This window comes from Bos taurus, chromosome 13 (genome assembly GCF_002263795.3).
Source record: "Bos taurus isolate L1 Dominette 01449 registration number 42190680 breed Hereford chromosome 13, ARS-UCD2.0, whole genome shotgun sequence".
Taxonomy (NCBI): Eukaryota; Metazoa; Chordata; class Mammalia; order Artiodactyla; family Bovidae; genus Bos; species Bos taurus.
The window spans coordinates 63,193,611-63,218,221 of NC_037340.1; the positions used below are offsets into that span (position 1 = coordinate 63,193,611).

At 49.2% G+C, this 24,611-nt stretch overlaps 1 protein-coding gene and 1 non-coding gene across 5 annotated transcripts in view; both read left to right on the forward strand.

The window, feature by feature from the left end:
- ZNF341 (zinc finger protein 341) overlaps nt 1–20,866 on the forward strand; it is a 40,056-nt gene extending 19,190 nt beyond the window's left edge. For all 4 annotated transcript variants that reach the window (NM_001192576.2, XM_059892612.1, XM_010811472.1 and 1 more), the window contains 9 exons: nt 898–988; nt 3,277–3,470; nt 4,444–4,634; nt 9,449–9,657; nt 14,035–14,131; nt 15,712–15,844; nt 17,498–17,609; nt 17,847–17,917; nt 19,645–20,866. In NM_001192576.2, coding sequence (NP_001179505.2) covers nt 898–988; nt 3,277–3,470; nt 4,444–4,634; nt 9,449–9,657; nt 14,035–14,131; nt 15,712–15,844; nt 17,498–17,609; nt 17,847–17,917; nt 19,645–20,174 — 1,628 coding nt within the window. In that variant the 3' untranslated portion in view covers nt 20,175–20,866. The remainder of the gene's footprint in view (nt 1–897; nt 989–3,276; nt 3,471–4,443; nt 4,635–9,448; nt 9,658–14,034; nt 14,132–15,711; nt 15,845–17,497; nt 17,610–17,846; nt 17,918–19,644) is intronic.
- Nucleotides 3,779–3,849, forward strand: TRNAG-GCC (transfer RNA glycine (anticodon GCC)). The gene has a single exon. It is a non-coding gene; the product is annotated as a tRNA-Gly (tRNA).
- Nucleotides 20,867–24,611: the final 3,745 nt, after the last annotated feature.

Sequence of the window (24,611 nt, forward strand, 5' to 3'; positions counted from 1 at the left end):
CAGGAACATTGATGCTCCCATTACGTAGGGGATTTGTGAAGAAAGAAAAAGGGAAGAGTGGGTATTAGGCAGGCAAGCAGCGATGTCTGCCACCCTGTTAGAGATGCTAAGTATATGGTTGGGGACAATGTCAGAAAGTAGTGGTAGTAGGGAAAGGCAGAAGAATTGAGAGTTTTCAGGGGCTTCCAGCCCCTTCCTTCCTTTCGCAAATGTGTTGAGCATCTGTGTGCCAGGCTTGGTGTCAGAACTGGAAATCTAGCATCTTGGGTCATGATTTCCTTACCCTTAATTACTCACAGTTTAATGGGAGAGACAGGGAATAAATAAATATTTATGGGTCACTCTAGAAAGGAGATTAACAGAGTACTGTGATTGAGAATACTGGATAGAGACTGGAAAATGCTGCTGCCTATCTGTCTGGGGATGAGAAGGAAATGGTCTCGTGACTGTCTGAGGGACAAGCATTTTAGGCAAGGAGGACAGCAGGTGCAAAGGCCCTGAGGTGGGACCATGTTTGAGGTCTTTCGAGGTTAGCCAGGAGACCACTGCAACTAGATCATAAGAATAATAGGGATGGTAGGAAGTAGAGGATGCAGAGCCCCATAGGCCACGGCAGAGAGGGTGGATTTTATCCTCCGGCAGAAGGGAGTCTTTGAGGGATTTGCCCTGCTTTCCCAGCCAGAGCATGTCCTGGAATTTCTTTTCCCAGGCCCTGCGAGAGACTGACCTGTGCTTCTTCCCCAGCAGGCCCATGGATGTAGACCTCCTAGGATCTGGGCTGTCTGGCCCTGGGTCTAGGGCTGGAAGTTGCCATTGGTGCCTACAGTTGTGTCGCCAGCCTCACCGTCCCCTTCTTTGTCTTTTTCTGTGTGTGTGTCTTTTTTAATTTTTCATCAGCTGCAGGGAAGCCAAAGGCTCAGAAACTCAAGTGCTCATATTGTGACAAGTCATTCACCAAAAACTTTGACCTGCAGCAGCACATCCGAAGGTAACTGGGCGTGGTGGGGCAGGTGGCCCCTGGGCAGCCCTGGTGGGGAGGTGGGATGGGGAGTCCACAGTGGAAGCAGTGCTCCTTTCCCCTCCCCCTTCGCCTGGTGGTGACCAAGGCCCCAACTGGTCTGTCATGGTTCCTCTGTCCAGCTCAGGATGATTTTGCCCTTTGCTTCCTCAGTGGGAAGGATCTGTGGAGCCTGCCTGCCCTGATGAGGAAGGTCCAAGGTGGGAATGGAGGAGGCGGAGTTGACTTGAATGGCTAGGGGGAGGGCTTTATTGGTGGGAGGCGTGCCTCAGCGCTCACTTCTGTAGAAAGGCCTGACCTCGGGGTTAGTGATGCTCTATGAACGTGCCTCTGCAAGTTCTCTGCTCGCTCAGTACTAACCATGACACCCCTTGTCCCAAGAACATGCAAGGAGCCCCTCTGGGCCTCAGGTTTTCCATTGTGAAGTGGAGGGGTGGTCTCGTTCGATGTTTCTCATAGAGTGGAACACTGGGACATAAGATGATTTTAGGTGGTTTGTAAATATGGCTATTGAAGATTTCTGAAAGATAGAGTGAGAAAATTTTTTTCAATTTCTTTCAGTCAGAGGAGAAAGCCTCAATTAGGTGTGGTCTGTCTTTAACACCTCGCACAGTTTTGCTCATCTTTTATTACAGAGAGAGAGGGGGGAAGGGAGGGAGAGATAGTGCCCAAGATTCCAGCCATGGCAGGCAATAGCTTCTCTGTAGACCAGGGTCTTCCAGCCTATTGAGATTCTCTGTGGGGGCTGCCCTGTGCCTAGAAGAATGTTCAGCAGTATCCCTGACCTCTAACCACTAGATGCCAATAGCCCCTCCTCACTCCTCAGCTGTGACATCCCAAAATGTCTCCAAACATTTCCAGATGTCCCAGGAGGGAAAATCGATCTCTGTTGAAAACCACTGGTCTACAACCAGTGCTTGTCAGTAGAACTTTCTGCAAAGATGGGGAGACCCCAATAGGCGCTGTCCACAGGGCAGTGGACATATGGCTGTTGAGTACTCGAAATGTGACTGGTATGACTGAGAAACTGCATTTTGGTAACTTGATTTATTTTTGGCCGTGCTGGGTTTTGTTGCTGCGCAGGTGCACTGGCTTCTCCTTGCAGTGGTTTCTCTTGTTGCAGAGCACAGGCTCTCTAGGGTACCCGGGGTTCGGTAGTTGCAGCTCCCGAGCTCTAGAGCGCAGGCTCAATAGCTGTGGCACCCAGGCTTGGTTGTTCCGCAGCATGTGGGATCCTCCTAGATCGGGGATCAAACCCGTGTCTCTTGCACTGGCGGGCAGTTCTTTACTACTGAGCCACCAGGAAAGCCTGAGAAACTGAGTTTTTAACTTGATTTTATTTTAATGAATTTAAATTTAAATAGTCCCACGTGGTTTATGTCTGCCATAAGGATGATGCATCTATAGATCTTAATAAGATTGTTTTATGAATAATTGTGTTTTTTGTTACTTGTGTTTACGACAAGCAGTTTTGCATATATAATAACAACAGGAAGCTTCATTTTTAATTATTTTCAGTTCTTAAAAAGTGCATTGATTTGAAGGAAAGTTTTAAATAGTTATACAAGTGCTGTGCTGTGACGGCTAGGACATTTTCTCCTTCAAGTAACAGAAAATTCTCCACTTAAACAATTGTTGTTGTTCAGTCTCTCAGTTGTGTCGAACTCTTTGTAACCCCATGGACTGCAGAACGCCAGGCTTTCCTGTCCTTCACCATCTCCCAGAGTTTGCTCAAACTCATGTTCACTGAGTTAATGATGCCATCCAACCATCTCATCTTCTATCGTCCCCTTCTCCTTCTGCTGTCAGTCTTTCCCAGCATCAGGGTCTTTTCGCATCAGGTGGCCAAAGTATTGGAGATTCAGCTTCAGCATCAGTCCTTCCAATGAATATTCAGAGTTGATTTCCTTTAGGATTGACTGGTTTGGTCTCCTTGCTGTCCAAGGAACTCTCAAGAGTCTTTTCTAGCACCACAGTTCGAAAGCATCAATTCTTTGAAACTGTTTTATCTCACAGCTTGAGATGGCCACAGAGAAGGTCTGCTCCAGGGCTGGTTGATTCAGCCACTCAGTCTTGTCACCAGAAGCCCGGGGTGTGTCTGTGCTTGCCTGCCTCAGTAAGAGGGCTTGTCCTCACGGTCTCAGGATGGTGGCCCACAGCCTCCAGATGCTCTGCCTGGGCCTTCCTGGTGGTTCTGAGCTCCTGAACTGAGGTCACAGTCCCTACACGCGGGTGCTGACAAGCCTTGTTTTCCGCAGCCACACTGGTGAGAAGCCCTTCCAGTGCATTGCATGTGGCCGTGCCTTTGCCCAGAAGTCTAACGTCAAGAAACACATGCAAACCCACAAGGTGTGGCCCCCAGGACGCAGCGGTGGCACCGTCTCTCGCAACTCTGTGACGGTGCAGGTCATGGCTCTGAACCCCAGCAGACAGGAGGACGAGGATAACACAGGTGGGTAGAGGTGACCACTGTACTGGGCAGCGTCTGGCTGGAGCCTCCCTGTGCAGCCCTGGGGATGAGCAGAGCTGGCCACAGGCAGCTCATGGAGGGGGTGTTCTGTGCAAGCAACATATGCCCACTTTTCTCTGGCCTGCCAGTGGGAACTGGCCCTACTGTGTTGAGCTATTCTGTGCGTGCCTTCTGAACTCTTGTGAGCTCTGGAGAAGAACCCATTTCTTTCAAAACTCTTGTAGTGCCTAGCACCTAGTGTTCAACCATTGAGCAAACATTTATGGAGGCTTACTGTGTGCCAGAGTTCTTCCCAGGTGGCTCAATGGTAAAGAATCTGCCTGCCAAGCAGGGGACTCAGGTTCGATCCCTGAGTTGGGAAGATCCCCTGGAGAAGGAAATGGCAACCCACTCCAGTATTCTTGCCTGAGAAATCCCATGAACAGAGGAGCCTGGTGGGCTACAGTCTGTGGGATCACAAAGAGTTGGATACGTCTTAGCGACTAAACCAGCACGACCACCGTGTGCCAGGCCCCTGGGCCTACAAACCTGAGGTCAGAGGCCCCTGTCCTCGGGGAGAGTGAGGGAGGAACAGCTAAACACATGATTGTACAAGGAGCTGGGAGGCATCGTGAGTTCAGCTGGGGTTGGCAGTCAGGGTCGTTAACAACCGCAGAGCGGTCTAGCGTGTCTGAAGGGAAGGCCTGCAAGGGGAGACTCGATGCAGGGGCTCTTCATCCATCAGAATGTCAGTGTTCAGTAGTTTGGCCCCTGGAATGGCTGTGTCCCTGTGCCCCAGCTGAGCGTGAGTGCAGAGCCTCGGTACCACGTCCCACACTGAGCCCATGGTTGGTGGCGGGTGAATACAGCACAGCACGGGGAGGTGTCCTGGGCATCTTTCCCGGGTGGCGTGGCCCTCTGCCCTGACCCTTCCTCTGTCTTTCTCAGTGACTTTCCTCCCTGGCTTTCTCCACAGGGTTGGGCCAGACCCTGTCTAGTGCCCCGCAGCCCCAGGCCTTGCCCACAGCCGGCGAAGGGGAGGGGGACAAGCTGGAGGCCAAGCAGGTGGTCCTCATCGATAGCTCCTACCTGTGCCAGTTCTGCCCCAGCAAGTTCAGTACCTACTTCCAGCTCAAGTCCCACATGACCCAGCACAAGAATGAGCAGGTAGGTGAGGGGGCGGGAGCCGGGGTGGGGCACAACCACCCAAGTCATGAGCCTTGGCTGATGCTGGGGTCTTGAACACGGCCTAGAAGGGGACAGGAGTGGGCCTCGGTTGCTCTGAGCGTCCATGTGACCATGATGGGCTAAGCTTCCCCCTCTGTCCTCCCTGGGTGGTGCCAGCTTTTTGGGCCATTACGGTGCTTGCCTGAGGGAGGAAGTCCACCTCTCAAGGGTCATATAATGAAGGAATCAGACACAGGAAGAATTCTTGCCACTTTGAGAAGATCTAGTATGTAAAAACCCGCCTATGGGGATTTGAGACTACAGCCTATTTTTTATTTTTTTCCATTGAGGTGTGATTTACATACCATAAAATTCACCTGTTTTAAAGTGTATGCTTCAGTAGTTTTTAATCTATTCATAATGTTATACAGCCATCACCCCTGTATTTCTAGAACATTTTTTTTTCCAAAACATTTTTATCACCCCAGAAACTTTATACCCATTAGTGTTCACTCGCCCCTACTCCCAGACTCAGGCAACCACTAACCTGTTTTCTGTCTCTATCGATTTGCCTATTCTGGACATTTAATATTGGAATCATCTAGTATGTGGCCTTTTGAGATAATATTTGCATTCATGTTATAACATGTATCAGTACTTTATTCCTTTTTATTTTTGAATCTTTTTATCAGTTGATAGACATTTAGGTTCTTTCTACTTTTTAGCTATTATGAATAATACTTTAGTGATCATTGTGTACAAGTTTCTGTATGAACATGTGTTTTCAGTTCTCTTGGGTATAAACCTAGGAGTGGAATTACTAGGTTATATGGTAACTCTATTCCAGTGTTTATTTTTTAAAAGTAATTTTTGTTAGTTATTTTTTCTCCCTATTAAAGTATCATATACCCAATATAGAAATCGGAAATTCAGAAAAGTCCGAAAAATATATAGATTCACATTTACTATTTATTATATGCTAAGTACCCTGCTAGAGGGCTTCCCTGGTGGCTCAATAGTACAGAACCTGCCTGCAATGCAGGAGATGCTGGTTGGATTCCTGGGTCAGGAAGATCCCTGGAAAAGGAAATAGCAATCCTCTGTAGTCTTCTTGCCTGGGAAATCCCATGGACAGAGGGGCCTGGTGGGCTACAGTCTATGGGGTGGCAGAGTCAGACGCAACTTAGGACCGAGTAACAACCCTACTAAGGTTCCTTGCATTCAGTACTTTACTTACTTCTTACAGCAACCTTAGAGATAGGCATTTTCAGTGTATCCAGATGAAGAAACTAAGGCTGAGAGAGATGAGCGATCCATCCAGAGTCACGATGCCAGTTAAGTAACTGAGGCAGGATTCAAAGCCAGTTCATTTGACTCCAAACCCCTTGTCATAACCAGATTACAATATGTCGTCCCAGGAATCCAGCACTCAATGCAGTACGTTTTGTAGATTTCCTTTCCTTCCTTCTCTTTTTTGACTGTGCCACATGGCTTGTGTGTTGTTAGTTCTCTGACCAGGGATCAAACTCGTGCCCCTTGCAGTGGAAGCATAGAGTCCCATCACTGAACCACCAGAGAAGTCCCAATGGCTGGATTCTTTAAATCCCCTATTATTGAACAGTTAGGTTATTTCCTGAGTTTTGCTATTATAAACAAAACCATGATGAATATTGTTGTAATCAAATCTTTGTCCACATTTCTGATTTTTTCCTTATTATAGATTCTTAGCAGAGAGATTGATGGAGTTAAGTTAGACTATCCTTGGGGGGAAAAATCACCAAAAACTTTTACTCACACTCGCTTAAACAATTAGGAAGTTTGTTATCTCACTAAAACCCAAGATAGGGCAACTCAGGCCTGAGACAGTCAGTTGACTCAACCCCGCATCAAGGGCCCTATGTCTTTCTAACTCTTGTCTCGACAGGGCATGGCCCTGTCCTCTGCTCGTGGTTCACCTGTGGTCCTGTGATGGTGGTCACTTTTTCTAGGCAAAAGACCAGACACAGTATTATCCATGAGCATAAAGGGGTTATATTAATAATACCTTCTGTGTCTTCTTTAGGAGCAAGGAAACCTTGCCCAGAAGCCTTCTGTAGCGCTCTCATTGGTCAGAGCCCATGCACCTGCTCTGTCATTTAGAAATGCATGGTTAGGCTGCAAATAATAGATAACTGGCTTACTGGTTAGGATTTCTTTTCTCTCTCACATCATAAGAGGTCCATAAGTAGGTAGTACTGGGCTTATCTAGTAGGATTCTCCTGGCTTTCTGCTCTGCTGTCTTTAGCATGTGGCTTTCATCCTCAAGGTTGCGGAATGGCTGTCACACCTTCAGTCATCACATCTGTATTCCAATTAGGATAAATGCAAAGAACAGAGGGAACTTCTCCTAGGAAGCTTTTGCCTTTGTGTCCAGGGAATGATGCCCTCCCCAAAGATTACTGCCTACATACCATTGGCAAGAAATGGTCGCATGACTGACATTCGATGTAAGGGAGCCAGGGGATCAGCTGGGCATCTTCCCACTCTGAGCAAATCAGAGTTCACTTTGTTAGGAAGAAGAAGCCTTCTTCCTGCTTTGTCAGGAAGAAGGGTTGGAATTTATAGGCAGCCCTGAGTGTGTCATGCCACTGTGACTGTTTCACAACCCTATGAGGAAGAGTGTGTGAGTGCATATGTGCTAAGTCACCTCAGTCATGTCCAACTCTTTGCGACCCTGTGGACTGTAGCCTGCCAGGCTTCCTGTCCATGGGATTCTCCAGGCAAGAATATTGGAGTGGGTTGCAATGCCCTCCTCCAAGGGGATCTCCCAACCCAGGGATCAAACGCGCATCTCTTACATCTCCTGCTTTGGCAGACGGCTTCTTTACCACTAGTACCACCTGGGAAGCCCCATGAGGAGTGTGTACTACTTATTAATGTATACCTTTTAAAATGTTAAAAGCATATCTTTCATACAAATAACTTAGTGAACTTGAATCAGAATTTTGCTTAATTCATTAATGGCGGAACTGGAAAAATGACAAAGCCGGTCAAAAGATGGTGCGGAACACTAATACCTATATCTCTGTGTAACTGTGTCAGTAAAAAAAAGGAATCCTGAAATAAATTACTAAGTTAGATACAAATCTGGTTTATGTCCTTCAGGGCAATAAAACCTCTGGAGTTTAAAAAAAAAAAAAACCCTCTGGAGTTATCTTTTCTACATGACAAAAATAATTTACATTGGATCAGTTTTCAAGTTAACATTTAACTTTAGAGAGTCTAGGTTCTGATCAGTAATAAACAGTCAAAACAAGTGATATCACCCAGAGAGTGAGGTGACCCTTAGCAGCTTAACTGTCTTCACCTAACTGCTTGCCAGACAGCACTTCTCAAAGTGAGGTCCCCAGCCCAGTAGCTTCAGTGTCACCTGGGTGCTTGGCAGGAATGCACGTGTTCAGGCCACCCAGACCTGCTGCGTCAGATTCCCTGGAAGTGGCCAGTCTGCTACTGTGATGCAGGCTCCAGTTGGAGAGCCACCATTCTCGCATAACATTGAAAGGATGGGATGCCATCTTTTCACATCTTTTCAAGATGTTATCATTCCAAGTTTTGGATAATTTTTCTTAAATATGCCCAGTACATACAGTATAAGAGGGTTCCCTTTTCTCCACACCTTTTCCAGAATTTGTTTGTATATTTTTTTGATGATAGCCATTCTGACCAGTGTGAAGTGGTACTTCATTGTGGTTTTAATTTGTGTTTCTTGGAATCTAGAAAAATGGTGCAGATGAACTTATTTGCAGGGCAGAATATAGACGCAAATGTAGAGAATGGGCTTGTAGACACAGCAGGGGAAGAGGAGGGTAGGACAAATCGAGAAGGTAGCACTGACATGTATATGCTGCCGTGTGTGAAATAGACAGCTAGTGGGAAGCACAGGGAGCTCAGCTCGGTGCTCTGTGGTGACTTAGGGGTATGGGGGTGGGGTGGGAGGGAGGCTTAAGAGGGAGGGAACACATGGATATATACATGATGACTTAAAAAGAAATGCACAGTTTGAGAGTTAAGTTTTATTAGGGGCAAAACGAGGGCAGTCCGGGAGGCAGCACCTCACATAGCTTTGAGAAACTGCTCCAAAGAGGCAGGGAGGGAAAGGTCGGTATATATGAGATTTTGGTGAAGAGAGAGTACATGCAGTCAAGCACATATTTTTTCCCAGAAGGTTTCTGCTAGGCTTGTGAAGCTTTTGCTAGTCACGAGGAATAGTCATCACCATGAAGGATTTTAGTGCTTTTCTAGATATAGGGAGATACAAGAATTAGGCTCATAAAATCAGCTCCTAAAAATACCTGAAGACTGTCCTACTAGTTTTTCCTCGAGCATAAAGTGCCTCATTTCTGCTTTCCACCCTGAACTCCTTTCAGGGGGTGGGTCAGCTGTAGCAGCACATGATTTAATCCTTATTAGAAGTAGATGGCAAGTGCCCGTGGCAAGTGCCAATTTGTGGTTGACATACATATAGCCGATTCACATTGTTGTACAGCAGAAATGAACACAGCATTGTAGCAATTATGCTCCAGTTAAACAATAACTAAATTAAAAAAAAATAATATGTATGGTAGAAGCCAACACAATATTGTAATTATCCTTCAATTAAAAATAAATGAATGAAGAAAAAATAATAATAAATCCAGGGCTCCCGCAGCAGGGGAGCAGGGGAACAGCAGTTGAGTCTTCTATGAGCAGTGTTGGAGGTGGATACCGCAGGGCAGGGGACCACAGTGGAGGTGGCTCTCCAGCCTGCCCTCACCTGCCCTGCCTCTTCCCCCAAGGTGTACAAATGTGTGGTCAAGAGCTGTGCGCAGACCTTCCCGAAGCTGGACACGTTCCTGGAGCACATCAAGAGCCACCAGGAGGAGCTGAGCTACCGCTGCCACCTCTGTGGCAAGGACTTCCCCTCGCTGTACGACCTGGGCGTGCATCAGTACTCGCACAGCCTCCTGTCACAGAACAGCCCCAAGAAGGACAGCGCCGTCTACAAGTACATGATCCCCCTTCCCTCTCCCCGCAGGAAGCCCAGGGGTCCATTCCCTTGGTGGTTCCAACTGCTCAGGTCCAGTGGGACATCTCAAAGGGGAATCTGAGGCTTCAGGGCCCAGCCTGGGGGAGTGGGTTCTGTGCTTTGGCACTGAGGGGGGAGAAAAGGTGGGCCCTCCTTGTATCATTCTTCAACTTGGCAGACATGCAACCTAAAAAAACAAAATCTTAAAAAAGGGAAGCCAATTTTTCCTTGTTCATAGTGGAAAAAAGATTTGTTTTTCCCTAAAGTAAAATATTATGAAAATAGTATTTTGTCTGATAATCTACACAATTTAGATTACATGTAGAACGGTACACTGATTTTTTTTTTTGGCTGCACCTGGTCTTGGTTGCTGAGCACAGGCTTTCTCCAGCTGTGGCAAATGGGGGCTACTCTCTAGTTGCGGTGTTCAGGCTTCTCATTGTGGTGGTTTTTCTTGTTGCAGAGCATGGGCTCTGGGGTGCGGGCTTCAGTAGTCGTGGCTCGTGGGCTTAGTTGTCCCACGGCATGTGGGATCTTCCTGGACCAAGAATTGAACCTGAGTCCCTGCATTCATTGGCAGATGGATTCTTAACCACAAGACCGTCAGGGAAATGCTACATCGATTCTTAAATGAAAAAATGCACAAGTGTGTATTTGAAAGCAAAAATCATAAAAATAAGATTGGTATGTTTTATAATTATAAAATTTAGGTTAAAGTTGGAGCTATATGCTGATTCTTAGAATGGGACAAGGAATGAATTAAATGTGTATTTTATTGGGGGTAATTTTTCTGACAACCCTTTACATGGCTGTAGTCTTCTGTTTCAGTCATAAAGAAGGTCCCTTTAGCAGAAATGATGAAGGGCTCCCTCTGTTTTGCCATATGCTTTTAGTCCTTAGAACTTCCGATCATTCTCTTTGGATCCATTGATCATGTAATTGTCCTTGTCATTCTTGTTGGAGCTACTGAGCCTGTGTTCATCCTTGTGGAGTTTCCCTTCCTCAAGAGCTTTCTGGCTCCTCCTCCAGAATCCCATTTGCTGATGGTATTGTCCAGCATCACTTCCATGACTTGGAGGAACCCCTCACTGTTGCTCTCCATTCATTTTGCTGTGCATTAGCCTTATGTCATTTGGGAGCAGCTGCCTCACAAAATCTAGCACATGGGGATAGGTATTAGTGGGGGAAAAAAAAAATAGGAGTTTTTGTCCAGGGACTTCCAGTTCATTAGTGAATATTTTCATGTTAGAATGGTTTTGCTTCTCTGTTCAGACTTGTATCTGCAGGGAGTTGGCTGATGACCTCTGTTAATGCATGCCCCCCACCCCAACCCTGCCCCACCTCTAGCTCTTGGGGGAGGCTTCTGGGGTTCAGAAATAAGTAAATACAGACTTTGAGTCTAGAATGCATGGACTGCTTAGGGAGACAGGAGTGTATATATTCTTACTATATGCTGTGATAAAATGCTGTCATAGACATATATACCCACGGTGAGAAGTAGGGCAAGGGACAGGATCCCAGGAGCAATGATATCTGAACTGGGTTTTGAAGGATGAGTAGGAGTTTGCAACTGTAAAGATGGGAAATAAAATAGCAAGTGGTTTAGAATAACTGTTCTATAGAATGGAAGTAGGAGGAGATGTTTAGATGGGGCCTGGGAGAGAAAGTGGGGGCCGGGGCCTGAGGATCTTGTAGAAGCCACAGGAGCTTTGAGAAGCTGGCAGGGGAACTGGGCTCAAGAAGTGGGGTAGAGGGCATCCAACCCTGGGGGAGATTGGGAAATGGGACCCCAGGGGCAGGAAAGCCAGGTGAACTCTGACCAGCTAAGGGGTGATTTCTGGATAACGATGCATAATTCCCATTTGTAGAGAGCATTTGCTTTTGCCCTTCCAATCTGTGGAATTTCTAGGAGTCCCTGTAGCTGTGTGGCTCTCTGGAGCGAGATGCCAAGTAAAAAGAAGTGAGTTACCTGCAAGGTGGCTTGACCTGACTTAGTGACATTGAGTCCTGCCTTCCTGGGAGGTAGGTGGCATCAGTCAGTTCAGGTGGCTGTAACAAAATATTATAGACACATGAGAGAGAGAGGGTGCCCTTTCTCTCTGGTCTTTTGTTTTCTTTCTTTCCTTCTTTAGCTGCAGTGGGTCCTGGTTGTGGCATCAGAATCTTCTGTTGCAGCTTGAGGGTTCTTCATGGTGCCATGTAGGCCTCTCTCTAGTGGCGTGGACCTCTCTCTAGCTGTGGCAGGTGGGCTCCAGAGCACGGGGGCTCAGTAGTTGCAGGGCGTGGGCTTAGTTACCCCTCAGCATGTGGGATCTTAGTTCCCTGACCAGGGACTGAACCCACATTCCCCGCGTTGGAAGGCAGATTCTTAACCACTGGACCACCAAGGAAGTCCCTGCTCTTTTCTTATAAGGGCACTAATCTCATCTGGAGGCTCCCACTCTCATGATCTCAGCTAGACCTAAGCACCTCCCAGAGGCTCCATCTGCAAATACCATTACATTGGGGATCAGGGCTTCACCATATGGATTTTGGAGGAACCTAGTTCAGCTCATAGCTGTGGTATTCTCCCCATTGCAAAGATGAGGACATTGAGGCTCAGAGAGGAGACATTAGCATTCCATTATACATGGATAGGCTGTAATTTATTTAACATGTCCCGTACTACAGGTTAATTGGGTTATTTCCAGTTTGTCATTATTATAAACAACATTACAGGGAACAACTTTGGACCTGTATCTTTGCTCATTTGTAAATAAGTTCCTAGAAGTAATTTTGCAGGTCAGAGATCAAAGAAGGGTTTACAAAAGATTAATTACTACCTGAAAAAATAAATTTATGTGCATACAATGCAGTATTTTAAAACTACAGAAGTGCATAGAATGAAAAGGAATTCCCTATCCATCCTGACCTACTTCCGCATCCCACAGGCAATCACTTTCACGAAGTGTTTCTTTTAAACTTACTTTGAGGGACTTCCCTGGTGTTCCAGTGGCTCAAAGTCCAAGCTCCCAATGCAAGGGCTCCAATCCTTGGTCAGGGAACTAGATCCTATATGCCATAACTAGAGATCCCGCATGCTGCGACTAAGACCTTTTGCGGCCAAATAAATAATATTAAAAAAACCCCTTACTTCGACATAATCTCAGACTTCTAAGAAAGTTATATGACTAGTACAAAGAATTCCCATACATATCCTTCACCCACGTTTCCCAGGTATTATAATACTAACCACACTGGCTGTATCACTTTCTGAGCTTTTTGAGAATAATTTGCAGACACCGTGCTCCTTACCTTTTCTCTTTCATGTGTATTTTCTAAAAACAAGGATAACCTCTTCCATAAAAGCATAGTGTAGTTATCAAAATCAGGAAGTTAAATCAATACAATTCTATTATCGCATTTATAGACCTTATGCAGAAATTTCCAATGGTTCCAATAGCATCTTTTATAGATGAAGAAAAAACTTTAAAAAAAAAAAAAAACTTTTTTCTGGTCCCAGGGTCCAATCCAGGATCACACGTTGCATTCGGTTGTCCTTGTCTCTTCAGTCCCCTTTTTGCTGAAACAGTCTTTCTGTCTTTGTCTTTATGACCTTAATATTTTGAGAGAGTAGAAGCCAGGTATTTTGTAGAATGTGCTCAGTTTGGATTTGTCTGATTTGACCTCAGGGTTGGTCCAGGATCGACACTTTTGGCAGGAGCATCACGAAGCGATGTTGTGTCTTTCTCAGCACATTGTATCAGGAGACACATGACATGGGTTTGCCCTATTGCTGGGCGTGTTACCTTGCATGACTTAGTTAGGGTGGCATTTCTGGCAGGGAGCTTTCATTTTAATGGTCTTGCGAAACTGCCTCCCCAGCAAACCTGTGCCTCCTGCCACCAGAGCCTGAGCCATTCCCATCTTTCTCCCACCAGCTCACAAAGTCTCTGCCCTCCTGGTCGCACGGCTCCCACCCCACCCCTTCCTTCTTTCTTGCCATCTGCAGGCATTTAGCTTGTGGTTTTCAGGCCGTGGCCCGAGGGGGAGTCCCCTGGGCCCACCACAGGTGCAGCCTGCCTGTGGGTTTCCCACATGGCCCTGGTGTACAGATGGCAGGGCCCACAGTTCCGTTTTTAGCGTGAATTGCCCACCTGCCTCTAGCTTTGCTCATTGGTACTGCACTGTAAATGGGCCCATTTGCTGGCCAATGTTTTCATGGTGGGAAGACAGTGGGGTCTTTTCTTTAGTGTGGCTTGTGGCCTGAAACTGCTGTTTTGCGGGTATGTTAACCAGTGATGGTGGAGGAGGGGTGTGGCTGGTTACCTCCAGCCCCGTGCAAGCTCTCTCACCTCTCCGCTCCTCCCCTTTTAGGTGTGTCAAATGCGTCAACAAGTACTCCACACCTGAAGCGCTGGACCATCACCTGCAGACCGCCACTCACAACTTCCCCTGCCCGCACTGCCAAAAGGTGGGGACCCCTGCCCTTTCTGGCGAGATGAAAGTAGGGGGCAAGAGGTGGTGGAGCGAAGACCCCACTGTCTCCTCCTCTCCTGCCTCAGCATGTGCAGGCCAAGCTTGGGGTTGTCTCTGCAGACAGCACTTCTTCTTGAGGAGTGAGAACTCTGCCTGGCCCGTCTTACCAGTTGGTCACCCACCCTGGCTGGCCCGGGGTTGCTACTGGGGCCAGGCGGGCCGGCCAGGCTGTGGAGTGAGGACTCTCCTGGGCCCAGGCCCAGCATGCAAACAGCAGCCTTCAACTTCCTGACATCTTATTATCCTGGTTATTACCAGTTCCTTTTTTACAGTGGATCTGGAATCTCTCACTAAAGCCCTTCACACCCATCAAAAATCCAGTCAGGGTTCCATTTTTCACTTTTCCCCAAAACATAATTTTTGTCGAGTTTGTTTGAATCAGGTCCATATACTGTGATTGACTGATCCGACCAAAGTTTCTATTAATCTACAGATTCCCCCATCAGTGCTCTTTTTTTTTTTCTTTAAATGTGTTTGTTGAAGAAGCTGGGCCTTTGGTCCTGTGGAGTTGCCTGAAGTCTGGATTTTGCTGATTGCACCCCCTGGTGTGTCTAACTGGTTTCTTTGTTCTTCTCATTTTCTTACCACCTTTCATGGCAGATTTCCCAGGACAGACAGTCCTGGTTTCACTTCGGCCTCATTGTACATGTTTCTAATTTTACAGCCTAATTTGGGGATTTGGAATTTGTGGTCTGAATAAAAGGTATCATGAATTAGCAAGAACCCTGTGCCAGATGTGGTTCTGAGGATTCTATCTGAAACTGACTCATTTAACCCTAGGAGGCTGGCATACTATTTTACAGACAGGGAAACTAAGGCACTGAAAGATCATCCAGCTAGGAGATAATGGAGTGAGTAAGTAGTTAGGTCTGTGTCCTTGACCACGAATCTGTATCAGATGAATGAAAAAATGAATGAGTACCCTTCCTATGCCTGGGGAGGAAGAAGAATTTGGCTTCTGTGTTTTCTGGCTTTTTTTTTACCTTTCCATTTATTTCTTCAGTTACGTGTTCATTTCTTCATTCATTCCCCTGCTTGTCAGTCATTTAACTCAGGCCCTGTGCTGGGAAATGAGAGCTCCTCTCTGCCCTCTGGGAGATCTTGTGTGAGCAAAGAGCTGTTATTCAAATAGGTTAGATGCTAACTTTAAAAGTGTGGGTGGACTTTCGAGGCATTGAGTGTGTGGCATTGAGAAGTCACGGAGGGCTTCATGGAAGCAGTGACCTGAGTTGGGTCTTAAAGGTTGAGTAGGAGTTTGTCCTGCTAAGAGAGAAAGTCTCTCTGGGTAGAAACAACAGCGTGGGCAGAAGCTGAGCCAGCCTGTCTTGACTGGTCTTATGGGTGAGTAGTGGGAGCCATGAGCTTCTAATGACTAAGCTGGGCCCTGTGAGCCTTGACCCCTAGTGGGCAGAAAGAATGGTGTTTCCATAAGAGCTGGTAATGAGGGGCCCCTTGAGCTCGTAATGTGGTGCGAGTGGTGAGTCAGACCTGACGCCAACTCCTTTGTCCTGCCAGGTATTTCCTTGTGAACGGTACCTGCGGCGTCATCTGCCTACCCACGGCAGCGGGGGCAGGTTCAAGTGCCAGGTGTGCAAGAAGTTCTTCCGGCGGGAGCACTACCTCAAACTGCATGCTCACATCCACTCAGGTGGGTACCCGCCCCCCGGCAACTTCTGCTCAATCCCCAACTCCCTCCCCTAGACACCCTTTCAGCTCCCCTTTCCATCCCCCTCTGGCCTTCCTTCCCAGCTCCTTCAGCCTGCTTCCTCAGCATCCTCCTGCCCAACCCCTTCCTTCTCTTCATTCCCCACCCCATCTCCTTCCTGGCCCCCTACCCATCTGCCATCTCAAGGGAACAAGAGGTTCCCACCAACACTGTAGTAGAGACGAGCCTATGGAGGCTGGTGGAGGGACTCCTGGCTCTGCCTCTAGGAATCATCCCCTTGAGACCACTCTGAGCCCCTGGGACTGGGCCCGCTGTTCTCGATACAGAATTCCTTCCCACACCTTAACCTTTTTAATGACTACAGACCGTTCCGTTGTAATGATCAGAATTACCTCAGTCATTGGATTGGCATTTTTCAAAAGTACTTATTCATCTTAGAGAGGAGGACAGAGAGGAAATAATGGCAGGAAATAAAACAGCCCAATCATAGACCTCTTCCAAAGGGCAGGTTGTGACCCCCGACCCCTGTCAGATGAGAGCTGCTCTCCATGCCCCACCCCCACCAGCCCCACCCATGAAATCTGCAGCAGACGATTTGGGGTGACTCAAGTGGGCCATACTGCTGAGCTATGGAATCTTAGTTCCCCCAAACGCTAAGTGTACACCATGAACCTCAGTTTTCTGATCAAGGACTTACCTTATGGTTTGTTGTGAGGATTCAATCAGATAAGATGTAATCGTCCCCTCCTGTGGGCTTCCCTTATGACTCAGCTGGTAAAGAACCCGCCTGCAATGCAGGAGACATGGGTTCGATCTCTGGGTTGGGAAGATCCCCTGGAGAAGGGAAAAGGCTACCCCACTCCAGTATTCTGGCCTGGAGAAGTCCATGGGGTCACAAAGAGTTGGACACGACTGAGCAACTTTCACTTTCATTTTTCACTTTCTCCCTTCCCGTCAGACCCCATTTCAGTAAACGTCAGGACCGTCCGCCTTGTCACCCGTGCCTCAGGCTCATCCTTGACTCTTTTCCTCTCCTGCCCCACAGCCAGTCCATTGGCAAGGGCTGCCGGTTCTGCTTTCTCAGCATCACCTGTGCTTGGCCACTTCCCATTTCTTGTACCAGCCTCCTTCCTGCCTGAGCCCACACCGCCCTCAGTCTGCTCTCCTACCGCGATCAGATCCTGGCCCTCCTCCGCTCGGCCCCGCTGTGGCTTCTCATTCGGCTCAGAGTAGAAACCTTGGCTTTCAGGCCCTCCCTGTCGGGCCTAGCTGCCTTGACTTCCTCTTCTGCCTCATGTTCCCTTCCCTGCTCCTTCCACTTTGTTCCTCAGACACACCCCGCACCCTGCCTCTCCTCCTGCCTGGACTCACTCCCAGTGTCTGCCGGGCTCACTCCTTCACCACCTCAGGGCTCACCTCAGGTGTTGTCTCATCGGAGAGGCCTTTCCTGCCCCTCCTAACTGAAGCAGCCCCCTCGTCTCCTTGGCAAAGCAAAGTCCTGAGGAAGGAGAGAGAGGTCTTCCCCAGGCCACCTCTCTAAAGGAGTTGCTGCCATCTGGTGGGGACCCCTGTGCCCCAAATTCAGACTCCCTCTCAGGGCACCCTGGGTCCCCCCAACGGGGTTTCCTCCTGCAGGTGAGAAGCCCTACAAATGCTCAGTGTGCGAGTCTGCATTCAACCGCAAGGACAAACTGAAGAGACACATGTTGATCCATGAGCCATTCAAGAAATACAAATGCCCCTTCTCGTGAGTAGAGACGACCCTGGGTAGGAGGGGCAGGTTTACCAGCTGTGGGGTGGAAGGGGCCCGGGGCTGAGGGCGCGAGGCCCACTCACCTTTTGTCCTGTCCCGGGTCCTGCCTGGCTGCCTCACTTCCCGCCCTGCTTCCCTGCCCAGCCCCCAGGGTAGATGAGGGCTAGCAGAGTGGCCAACAAGAGAGGCCTGGGCTTAGCGCGCTCCCCTGACCAGTGTTTTGGGTTCTAGGACACACACGGGCTGCAGTAAGGAGTTCAATCGGCCAGACAAGCTGAAGGCTCATATCCTCTCTCACTCCGGTAAGTTGCTCCTGCACCTGCTGGGAAAGTCTGGTTCAGCTCGAGCCCCCTGGGCAGGACCCTGGAAAGAGCGGGCATGCCTCATGAGACTTAGTATCCCTGCCTGACACCTTCTAGCCAGCAGACTCTTGCTCCCATGAGCCCCGCCTACGTTTGGGTCCTCAGGGTGCACAGAGGTGAGTCAGCCACAGCCTCCAGGTGGAGAAGGGAGCTGACTCATGAGATGACTGTATCAGAGAAGCACCCCCTGTGATAGAGATGGGGTCATGTGGGAGGGAGATCCGATTCTCAGTGGGTCCAAGATAAGGCCAGACGGGTTCCTTGGTCCCCTCAGCAGAGAAGGGCAGCTGGGATGTGGAGTAGGGGTCTTCACGTCACTCCTCAGTTTCCAAGGGGCTCCACGGAGCTCCCCATAAGATTGCTGCTGCCCTGGAGCAGCTTGGCTGGCTTCCCACATCCATGTACCATTTGCTCTGGAACACAGTTTCTCAGTGTCAGCACTATTGCTCTTTTGAATAATTCTTTGTCGTGGATATCTGCCCTGGGCACTGTAGATTGTTTAGCAGCATTTCTGCCTCCAGGGGACAAGCCAAGAAATCCCTGGGTAGTAAAGTCACCCCTGATGAACAGCCACTGGTTTCCAGAAAGGATCTAGTTTGAAATCTGGGAGAGTAGATTGAGGATTTAGAGACAAAGAGGCTAGGTTGGATTCTTGGCATTACCACTGTCCTGCTGGGTGACCTCAGGCAAGTTTCTGCCCCCTCTCTGAGCCGGCATTCTAGGGAAACTGAGGGGGCCGTGGCACAAGCTGTGTGTGGGATGGAGTTGACTTCACAGTGGCCATGGAGGCACCAGTGATTGACCCAGTGAGTGATAGCTGAGAATCTACCACGTGTCAGGCACTGGGGGTGCCATGAGGGAGCCAGGCAGAGCCACACCCCACTCTCCTGGGAAGCTTAGTATTTAGTGGCAGAGATAAAAAATGAACAGCAAACAGATAAGTATATTACACTAAAATATGCTGAGTTCAAAGATGGAAATAAGCAGAGTGAGAGGGCAGAGAATAAAAGAAGTGGGTGTCAGGGAGGACTTCTTGGAGGAGGTGACAGAAAAGCTGAGTCTGAGAGATGAAAAGAGCCAGGAAATGGCTTCCAGGGTGAGGGAGCAGCAGGGGTGAAGCCTTGAGGCAGGGAAGAGACTGGGGAGTGTTTGAGATGAGGAACGGTGGGCAGGGGGCCTAGAGCTCAGAGAGCAAGTGAGAGGAGCGGAAGGGGCTGAGAGGAGAAGCGGCTGGTCAGCCACACGCAGCTCCGTGGGAAACTTGAGGAATCACTGGAGGGTCTGGAGCAGGGGAGTGTCGTGGAGGAGTTTTACCAAGACCTCTCTAGGTGCTCTGTGGGGAGTGAGTGGTGTGAGGGGGCCAGGGTGAGGCAGGCCAGCCAGAGAGGGGAGAGATGATGGCGACCTGGCAAAGTCAGCCTCAGTGTGGGGGCTGAGCTTGCTGTTCCGGCAGAGGGAAAGAGCACACGGAGAGGCTCAGAGGCAGGAGGCTAGCACAGGAGAAGTGGCGGGGGGAAGGTGGGAGCTACAACTGGTGGGAGCAGGGCCCAGGTCACACCCCTGCTCACAGGGCAAGCTGAGAAACTGGGTTTTACTCCCAAGTGCCGAGGCAGCCGTGTAGGGTGAAGAGTCTGGGCGCCTCTCACGGCCTTCCCCTCTCTCCCCAGGCATGAAGCTCCACAAGTGTGCCCTGTGCAGTAAGTCCTTCAGCCGCCGCGCCCACCTCGCTGAGCACCAGCGTGCCCACACGGGCAACTACAAGTTCCGCTGCGCTGGCTGCGCCAAGGGCTTTTCCCGCCACAAATACCTCAAGGACCACCGCTGCCGCCTCGGCCCCCAAAAGGACAAGGACCTGCAAGCCCGGCGGCCCCCCCGGAGGCGGGCAGCCCCCCGCAGCGGCAGCGGCGGTGGGCACAAGGTGGTGACCCCCCTGCCTGACCCGCTCGGGCTGGAGGAGCTGAAGGACACAGGGGCCGGGCCCATGCCCGAGGCCGCCCCAGGCAAGCCGCCCTTCTCAGAGCCAGATGCCGTGCTGTCTATCGTAGTGGGGGGTACGGTGGGGGGCGAACCTGAACTGGTAGTGCCTGGGCATGCCGAGGGCCTGGGCTCCAACCTGGCGCTGGCAGAGCTGCAGGCAGGGGCTGAGGGCTCGTGTGCCATGCTCGCTGTGCCTGTCTACATCCAGGCCTCGGAGTGATGGGCCCATGATGTTTGCTCCTGCGTCCTGCCTGATGCTCATCTTTAGGTCCAGAGCCACTGGGAGCAGACCAGAGAGCCTTCCCAGTGGAAGTGAGCCATTGGTCAAAGTCCTTTTGGAACATCATCTGTAAACCCCGGCCCAAGGCCGCCTCTCTGTGTCCCCTGTCCTGCTGGGAAGCCCTGCACCATTCTGGGATCCGAGGCAGCTGAGCTTGAGCAGCCCAGGGTCTGGCTGGTCCAGGCTGGTGGTCGGGCTGCCTAAGAGGGAAGACGGGGCCGTCCCATCCACCCTTCCTCTAGGCTGCCAAGGGGCAGCCTCTAACTAAGCTGCTGAGGCCTGAGATGGTTAGAGCCCTTATCTGGTGAACCTTTTCACATGCAGTTCCTCCCAGCATCCCCAGATGACTCTGTAATGTAGGCATGTAGGAGGCACTCGAGTGTCATGGTTAGAGTGGAGCTATCAGCCAGATCTGGCTTCAGATCCAAGCACTGACACTTACTTGCTGTGTGACCTTGGGTAAGTCACTTCCCCTCTCCGAGCCCCACATTCCGTGTCTGTACAATGGGGCTTATGACAGTACTACCTCATAGGGCTGTCATCAGGATCCAGTATGATGAAGTGTGCAAAGAATTTGGCATAGTGCTCAGCACTGAACAAGTGCTCAATAAATGTTTTTTTATCAAAAGTGACTCAGGCCCTACCTTTGGCAGTTTATTTCTTAGCTCCTAGGTGGCAGCAGCGCCCCCTCCAAAGCACGTAGGGGCTGAGGGGTCCCTTGGCTCCTCACTCACAACTATCCTGCCCCAATAGCCACAGAGAGGTTTGATGCATCCAGAACAGTTATTTTAGATCATGACCCATGGAAACCCCCCTGAGGAAGGGGTTTATAACTCACTTTTGAAAACGCAGAATCCTGGGTCTTAGCCTAAAACCCTCTGTGATCAGAAACTCTAACCAGAGCCAGAGAACCATCTTCCCTGGTGGCTTAGACAGTAAAGCGTCTGTCTACAATGCGGGAGACCTGGGTTCGATCCCTGGGTCGGGAAGATCCCCTGGAGAAGGAAATGGCAATCCACTCCAGTACTATTGCCTGGAAAGTCCCATGGACAGAGGATCCGGGTAGGGACCCTGGTAGGGCTCCATGGGGTCGCAAAGAGTCGGACACGACTGAGCAGCTTCACTTCACCCTCGCGTCCAGCATTGCCTTCCCCGTCTCCAGCTAGCAGGGGGCAAGCACACCAGGCTCCCTGGGAGGCAGGGGTAGAGAAAAGGGGCCTTGACCGGTGCTTTCTTATTTATCTTCACCACCAGCTTGCTGGGCCACATTGCCTCAGGTGCAGGAGAGGCCTCTGAGGCTCGAGATGAGACAGGACGGGATTCGAGACGACTGTCGGGCACAATCTAATCACGGAGTTTCCCTGAAGAGGACATCCCTCAGACATCTGTGTGTGGGCCTGCGGCTGGAGCTCAGAGCAGGGCTGACTTCCCCACATCCTCAGGAGAGGGTGTGATGCGGTGGGAGGGATGAGTGAGGCAGCCTTGCACAGCAGAGGGGGTGAGGGCAGTAAGTGTACCTGGCCCAGCCGTCAGAAGGGCCAGGGGAGGGACTGGTGGGGACAGGAAGTCTCAGAGGAGGAAGTAGCCTTTGACACAGAGTGTTTGATATATGGGTAGATAGAAGAAGGCATGTCAGGCAGAGCAGGGCATGAGCAAAGACATTGAGGTGTGACAGTGATTGAGCCCTGGGGCTGGTGTGTGGTCCAGGGTGACAGAGATTTGGGGGAAATGGGTCAGTCACGATAATCACTAATTGCTTCAAACCTCCATGTGATGGAAGCTGTGTTGTAACCCTTCTGTGTCACATCAGTTCAGCCCCATCAGGTGAGAATTGTCACTTTCCTTATTTCACAGATGAGGTAACAAAGGTCCAGAGAGGCAGAGTTTTGTGCCCAAATACACACAGGAAGTCAGAGTTGGGATTCAAGCTGGGGGGCCTGCTTCCATGTATGCTTAGCCACTCTGCTCTACTGATGGGTCAATTGAAATATGGGTCAATGTCAAATCAGAGAGAGCCTTGGATGTTGGCTTAAGGAATTTTACTCTCTACAATGAATATATTCTCTATTCTCTATAATGAAAGCATCATGGGTGGCATTAAACATTTTTAAAAAAATTGTAACAGTTATAGTAAAAAATGTCAACAACCACATCTCCATCTTAATACAACTGTTTAATTATACTTCTCTTTTTTTCCTGTCAATGTACGCACGCATGCATTTATCAATAATCATGAGGACTAAAGTTGACTAGGCACTTACATCATGCCTGGTGTGCCCTAAGCACTTTAAGGTGAGTGCTACTTTTAATCACATTTTACAGCTAGGATGAGGCAAGGTTAGGCAGCCCCAAGTCACACAGCAGTAAGTGGCAGAGCCAGGCCCCCAAACAAGGGCCATATTAAGATCAGGTCTAATACTTAAAAGATGTGGAGTTGGACTGCAGGTGAGGAGGCTGGGGCAATATTGGGGTTCTCGTAGCTAAATCTGTCCTAGGTTGGCATATGGGAGACGGGCCCAGAGAGGGGAAGGCCCACGGTCAAGGGTCACTCAAAGTTGATGACAGAGCTTCTGTAGGACAGGGTGTAGTAGAAAGAGGAACTAACCTTGGCATCCAGGGTTGTCAAATCCAGATTGTGGCATCAGGCAGATCTGGGTTTGAATCCTGGCGCTGCCTCTTCCCAGCTGTGTAACTGGCAAGTTACTTCACCTCTCTGAACCTTGGGGTCCTCATATGTCAAATGGGAAGAATGCTATTAATAGCACCTACCCAATGAGATTTTTGTTGCAACTCAGAAAATTGAGCTAAAACAGAGATCACAAACTGGCAGCCTAAAGGCTGATAGACTTTGACTTTCACAGTGTTTGGAAAAAATGTTATGAAATTCGAGACCTACAATCATGAAAAGTAAGAGGCATTCCCTCTGTGTCAGGAACAAGACCATGGTGCCTGCTGTTATGACTTCAACATTATGTAGGAGGCCTAGCCAACAGCAAGACAAATAATATAAAAATTTACTGCATTCCTGTACTCCAGAAGTGATTAGAAAATATAATTTAAATTTGGGAGATTTCACATAAAAATCCAAGTTTCTGAGTTCTTTTAAAAAATGGGAGGGAATTCCCCTGAAACCCACTGGTTAACGGACTCTGCACTTTCACTGCTGAGGATGTGGGTTCAATCCCTGGTTGGGGAACTAAGAGCCCTCAAGCCGCAAAGCACAGCCAAAAAAAGAAAAGAAAAGAAAAATGGGGTATCTGGCCCTAAGGGGCAGCAGTCAAGTGGAGCTCACCCTTTCAGGTGAGCACTTATGTTACATGTGTCTCAAAAGTGGAAAAGCAAGATGGCCAGGCAGGGCCACATGATTTTTCATGTTCCTGGCCCACTTTACTCATTCATCTTATTTATAGACTCTGGGTATATGACTTTGACCCTGGTGGCTCAGATGTAAAGAATCTGCCTGCAATGCAGGAGACCTAGGTTTGATCCCTGGGTTGGAAAGATCCCCTGGAGAAGGGAATGGCAACCCACTCCAGTATTCTTGCCTGGAGAATTCCGTGGACAGAGGAGCCTTGCGGGCTACAGTCCATGGGGTCAAAAAGAGTCAGACATGACTAGACGACTAAGCACACACACATGTGACTTTGAGGAACCCTGGAAATCTTTCTTCCTCTTCCAGTTTTCTCTAAGCCAGAGCTACCCTCAGTTTCTCTATCAATAAACGTGGGGAGTTCAGTCATGGCTTTACTGACTGGTTACTAAGCGCCACACCCTGTGCTCTGTACCTTATTTGCATGTTACTGGAGTCCTTAAGACACCCCTTGGAAGCAAGCTCTCCTGTCATATCCATTTTACAGGTGGGGAAACAAAGGCTCAGAGAGGTATAGCAGCTTGCCCAAGGACTCACTGCTGGAATGTGTAGAGCTGGGTCTCCAGTCTAGGACTGATAGACTCCAGAGCTCCTGCCTAGTCTGAGGATTTCTAAAGGTCTTGCCAGCTCTGATGAGATGATTATTTTTAGAACCACTTCTCTGAGGCTCCAATCAGAGCTCAGCCACACTATCCTCTCCAGGCCACCAGCCTCTCCTGCATGGATGACTGTATCATCAGCCTTCTCTCTGGCATCATCTGCTTTCTCTCTTTCCCCACCACGATCCCCACCAGTTTGACCACAAGAGCCCAAGTGATCTTTCTAGAGCCTGATCAGATTATGGTGCTTTCCTGTTGAAAACCCTCCAATGGCTTCCAATCCCATCCAGAATGAACTCTACGGTTTTCCCTGTAGATTTCCAGGTTCTATGATGCAGACCTTGTCCCCTACCACTCTTCTTCTTTCACTCCACTCCAGCCACACCTGCCCTCTAGCTGTTCCTCTCT